General features: G+C 50.3%; 1 protein-coding gene across 1 annotated transcript in view; it reads right to left on the bottom strand.

The window, feature by feature from the left end:
• Positions 1-6,000, bottom strand: part of SLCO3A1 (solute carrier organic anion transporter family member 3A1) — a gene marked incomplete in the record, with an annotated part of 298,673 nt that overhangs the window by 72,529 nt on the left and 220,144 nt on the right. The window contains 1 exon segment of the mRNA XM_033100074.1: positions 593-768. Coding sequence (XP_032955965.1) covers positions 593-768 — 176 coding nt within the window.

Here is a 6,000-nt window from a genome sequence, read left to right as displayed (position 1 = left end):
CAATATGTGATTTTTACCAGTTTTGCTACCGCCCTGCGAGCACTGGGTGTGAATTTTTAAAATATATTTTTCAAAGTTAGTAAGGGTACAATGGCAATTTGCTCTTGTACCCTGAATGGTTCCTGAACATTATCAAGGTTTTGCCAACGACCTTCTAGATAACGTAAGCACTTCGTATAAATTCCCTTCCTGGAAATGTGGCAGGAACAGCGAGGAGAAACCGAGCCCGAGAAACAGGCCCAATCTGTGGCCAGACGGTGGCTGGTCCAATGCCATCTTCATTTAACTCCAACCATGTGCTCTCTGCAAAAATCAATGCAGGGCCACAGTCCCTTTCCAAATCACCCGTGGAGTCCACTGCTGGGAGGACAGGAACGTCCAGTTTTCTCCCTTGGGCCCTGTGCTCTAATCTCGGTGTGAGGTCCCTATTCCTGTCCCCACTGATTTCTAGCAGCTCGGGAAGCTCGTAAGGCTCCTATGGTACCGGAAGTTCTGATCTCCAGGAGATCTGCCTACGCAAGCCACGCGCACCAGGTGGGAAGGGGGCGTGGGCAGGCTGGCCCTCGGGTCCCTGGGGACCTGGTAAGCGTACCTGATAAGGATGATGACCGAGGGCGTCTGCGCCATTGCGCCGATCATGCTGCAGACACACATCACGCACAGGAAGGTGAGGAAGGCCTCTTGGCACCCGGGGCTGGGGCATTTTCCGGGAACCACAGTCGCGTTCTCAGGCGGGACAGTCGTGAGGCACGCACAGCCGGTGAGATTCTGAAAGGAAGCATTCAGCCCTTTTAACTGGGGGCATCTCCAGTTTCTAAATCCAAAAGCATCCATCAGCTAGTGCTGTCACAGGCTCATTATGCATCCTGCAGCAGCCCATTAATTAGACCTGAGGAAACAGGTTAGCTTTTTAAAGAGGCTGCAAAACTCATGCAAATAAAGGAATATTTATGGGGAGGCGAGCTGGTTCCCTGGCTTCTTTCAATTCCCTGCTCAACGATTCCTCAGTAAGCTGCACCGTAGACAATGTGTCCCCCCCCACACACACCAATTAGGGAGGAATGTGCTTCCACAATATGATAAAACATTGCTGAATTAACATTGTAATTACTTGCCAATTTGTCCTGTCTTTTATGCAGTTATAATTACGCTGAAGTGTATTAAAAGAAGTAAATCAGGTCACCTGCATATTGTTCCTGGTTCAGTGCCCAGTGTGGCCCTTGGGACAGAGGCTCTGCACTGTCATGTATGAAGTTGCTGCAATTGTGGGGCCCCAAGAAGGGGAGCCAATGGGCTGAGAAAGCCAGGAGGGCTAAGAGACGCCACGAGCGTTGAGTGGTCGTGGGGTGCAGGCCAAAGTCCAACAAGATACATTTATTAATAACGATCAGAGGGGGAAGAACAGCACTGTACTCCATTTGATCTTCCCATGGACTCTGGCCCACCCGCCCTGCTCCCAAGCAGGGTTCTCCCTCACGCTCCAGGAATCTCTGATGGCACAGGCAGCAGCAGGGGCCGGGAGAGGCAGTGCGGAGCAAGCGCCAAGCCAATTAAGGCTTGATAATAATTGTGCAGGGGGTCTTTAATGACTAGGAAACGAAAACAATCATAAATGACTCACTGCTTTTCTTTCTAGGGCTGCTCAGCTCGGAGGCATACCACCAGGTGCATCCCCCTTCCCAGGTCTCCTCCAGCCCCTCTCCCCTGACCCTCCTTCCTTTCCTGTGTAAAGGGACCCATCACAGCATCCAGCGGGGGTTATGTCACCCCCCGAAAGGTGCTGAGGCTCTGCCCTGATGCCCAGAGACTCCTGGCTCTCCTTCAGAACCCGCTGCTGGTATCTGCCCAGCTGGGCCAGCCTCCTCTGAGCCCAGCACTTCCCTCCAGGAGGACACGCCACACCCCACCTCAGAGAAAGAGCTACGCCCTGTGAAGGGTGTGAGATGCCCTTTCTTTGGGCGTAGGTGATACAGCAGAGCACAGAGGGTCCTGGGCGTTGTGCTCAAGGAGCTGAGGGGACTCTGGTGCATCAGGGGGTTTGTAGGGAAGGTGTCCGAGTACGCTGGGGAGAACCACAGATGAGGAACATAGTTTCCTCTTTCTCCAGGCTCCTAACTGGAAGAGACAGCTCCCTCCAATGGGGTGGCGTGGTACTGCCCCAAAGGAAAAAACAAGCAGAGGACCAGCCTGCAGCTACTAACTGGGCATCTAAATGGGAGGCCCGACACCTGCCAGAGCTCTGAGCAGTGGGAAGTCTGAAAACAGAGAAAACCTGGGTGTAAGGGAACCATCCACTTTCCTTAAGGAGGTGAGAGCTTGGGATCCTAATTCTCACCCAGTCTGTATACAGTAGTCCCGTCTGACCAGTCCCGAAGGCAGGTGGACCTCGGAAAGCGCCTTACACTATTGTGGGGACAGAGGCCCAGAGAGCAGTTTCCAGGCTCTCGGCCTCACATAGAAAGGTGCTGGCTCGGGGAGTAGATGGCCGTCAGCTGTGACTGGTTGACCATCAGCTGTGACTAGTTAGCCATTGGCCACTGATATAAACGCCGCGGCTGCGCTAACAAGCGCGGGTGCACGTAGCGAGGGGTTGGCTGGCAGAGAAGCAGACGGCGAATTGTGGCTGGTAAGTGCGGTTAGCAGGCGTGGATGGCGGGTTGCGGATAGTGTGGGTCCTACTCCTGTGTCTCCCCAGGCCGCCAGCAAGACTGGGGTACAGGACGACCCCCTGTTGGGGTACTGGTGGATGTTTGCTTTTGTGTCTCAACCAGCCCCAGCGAGGGTATGACTCCCCCTCCCTATGGCTCCATGGGTGTTCCTTTTTGGCCTCACCATGTCCTGTGTTCTGGTGTGGGGAGCGGGAGCTGGGACCCCACCTGACAACTACCATGGCCTGAACCATGCCCCTGTGCTTCCCTCGACCGCCCCCAATATGCCTCAACGTGAAGAACGTGCGCCAGGCTCCAGGTAAGTTTATAAACCCTGACCCGGAAACGCCCGGGTTCCCTTCCCCGTTTCAAAGCAATGTCTTCCCAGTTGGCTATTCTCGGGGGTGAGGGGGTGAGCGGGGGAAATGCAATCCCCACTGCCTCCAGGAGAGTTGGAATCTCTGCCGCAGGGTTGGCAGGATCTAGCTTTACTGGCAAAGCGTGTACCCTGATATATTGTGTTGCTAATCAGACGACCACTGTGCTTACAGAGGAACAGGCCTGACGAGCTCTGGGACCCATGGTGACCGAGAGGACAAAGTGCGACCAGCTGGTAAGTCTTAGAAGCACTTACCCTATACACAGACTTGCCTGGGTACAAAACCACTTAAGTTCAATTATGAGTCAGAGCTGCAAGGGCGAGTTCTGTAGCCGTCTGAATGCCTGTCAGCAGGGACTGGTTAAATAGATTCCAACAGATTCACATGGGGCAAGTTTACCTATTAGCTGTGAAAAAGGTCTGAGAATGCTGTTTACGTACCCATACGGAAAGAACTCCAAGATAAATCATTAACAACAAAACGCCACAGAAAACAAGGTACAGATTAAGACCTTCTATGTGCACTACGATCCAGAAGGATAAGTACAGGAAACTAACACTAGTAATCGCCGACTGGGCAGACTGGTGGGTTGAAAAGTGGGTGAATAGGAGACAGAGGTGGAAAGGAGAGTGCCCCTCTCTCTTTTTTTATACTTTTTGATTTTTGAACCATACAAATGTATCATCTCAAGAAAAAAAATTAAAAACGCTAGAACATAAAAAAATAAAGAAATCAATGAAAGAATAGTACAGTGGGTGAAAAACCTGTGCCGGCTCCACATTCAGTCATTAATTTAAATTGAGGAATGTTTCTATTCACATCCAATGATGGGGATAAAGAATTACAATAAAATTGGAGACCATAAAAATAGAAAAATGACTCTCTGGACTTTTGGATTCGTTTTCTACTGCTGAAAGAAGTCACGAGCGTGCTATTTTGACAGTTCGTATTACGAGCACGAAACGCTCATCAGCAGTGTTCAAGAATACTGGCAAATGAAATTGTTTTTGTTTGTGTTCCCCTGGCCCGCCCTTAATTCAATACGGATGGATCGATTCCTATTAATCGTACAAATAAACTAATTTCTAGGTTGAAAGATTACTTTTCTCAGGGGACAGCTATGGGGGTGAATCATGCTCTCTGTATTAAGAGCCTGATGTGAAAATCTGAGAGCTAGAGAGAGAATCACTCCCGACATTCCAGAATATGGGTTTTGTTTTTTTTCTGTAAAGCATTCAGTTACCAGGAAGAAAGGACAATTTGTATTCATTGTCGGGCCCTAGTCCTGCAGCTGAGGAGGTGGCGTGTGGACACACGCAGTGCTCCATCTACTTTCACTGGTGCCATCTTTCCTCCTCTGTGCTGACATTCTAATAACGAGATGCCAAAGGCGGCTGATGCCACCACAATAGACTGGGACGTTTTCCTTTGAATGACAACGTACTCCTATGTGTCCTAGACACTTAGGGATTCTCTCGTGATTGGGTGAAGTCCCTCAGACATTCTCCTGTCACCTACTACTGTCTTTTTGGAGCTTAGAATTGCTTCACCTTATGGGCCCAACCCAAGGCAGTATTTCCAGGCAAAGACCTCAGATCCCATCACTGAGACATGTCTCAAGGCCAAGGGGCTGGGAGAAGAAATACACTGTCTTGTTCCCTCACAGGGGCACTGGCTGAAGGAGAACTCTAAGATGAAAGCAAGACTCGGGCCACCTGTCACCCCCATCACCTGTAATGCAGCCGCTGGAGCACGGCCGCACAGAGCCTGCCTTCTCTCCTGCAGCAGCAGAGGAAGGCGCTGTTCTTTGGGAGCCGCAGGCTCGCTCTTGGCTCCGCCAGCTCAGGTAGGAAGTGGTGGGCAGAGCACAGGGGGGGAAGGATGCGTGCAGCTCAGGATAAAGAGCAGGACCCTGCGTCTCGCCCCCTAACTTCCTCTCTCTTCACAGCAAATCGGTGCCCACACCACAAGGTGCAAGCCTGCACCCCCGAGCTTCCCCACTCCCCACGAGGTAAACACCCACCCACTCAGCCTTCCCGACAAAGGCCCAACCAAGCTACTGCGGCTCCTCCAGCCCCACCAGTTCTACCCCATCAGGCGTCCACATCGCATGTCCACCGATTTCTCTACAGACCTGCTTCCTTCTCTTAGAAGGTAACCACCTAACTTTTAAGGTTCTTTTTTTTTTTTTTAAAGTTTTTGCTTATTGGATAAAAGATGCATGTTCCTTCTAGACAATCTAGAAATACACAGAAAATTCGAAAGAAGTATGTAAAAATGAACTTTCCAGTTCTCGGCCACAGGTAACCTAGGACAGTTGGCTATATATCCTTCCAATCTTTTTCCGTGAAAAGACATACATGTATTTAGATTTTTCTTTTTCTTGACTAAAAGGGATCCACACCTATTATATAGTTTTATAATATGCTAATGTCACTTAATACGATATTGTACACTGTAAGGCCAGGCTAGCCAGTGCTCTCGGGTATTCCCTTGTACATAATTCTATGCATACATTAGATTTGATTTTATAGTAAACAAGGCTCCTTACTTAGTTGTCTCTATATTTCCAATGCCTCACTCAGGTGTTGTCAGTGGTCATGCCCCAGGAGGGACCGATTTCAGAATATTCAGTCCCCTGTGACAAGCCATCACCAGAATGAGGACAGACTGTTACATACATTCTGGGAAATGGGACCAGGCTCCAGGAGAGGGACTCCCCGCCTTTGGGAGTCAGACGGGAAACAGGTAAGAAAAATGTTCTGGGTGCAGGGGTGGCCCGTGGTGGCACTGTGTCTGAGGATCACAGGTCCTGTCTAAAGAGTCAGCCACTGCTCAGCTCCAGCCCACGGCTGCTGTGAGTGGGTGCAGGTGCCATGTTAGTTATCACCCAACTTCTATGGACAGGCCAGAAATCCAGATTGGTATTAATCGTACAAATACACCAATTTCTAGGGCGAACGAAATGCCCA

Source organism: Rhinolophus ferrumequinum, chromosome 28, assembly GCF_004115265.2.
Source record: "Rhinolophus ferrumequinum isolate MPI-CBG mRhiFer1 chromosome 28, mRhiFer1_v1.p, whole genome shotgun sequence".
In the NCBI taxonomy this organism is placed as follows: Eukaryota; Metazoa; Chordata; class Mammalia; order Chiroptera; family Rhinolophidae; genus Rhinolophus; species Rhinolophus ferrumequinum.
This window is presented reverse-complemented; position numbering and strand designations above follow the sequence as displayed.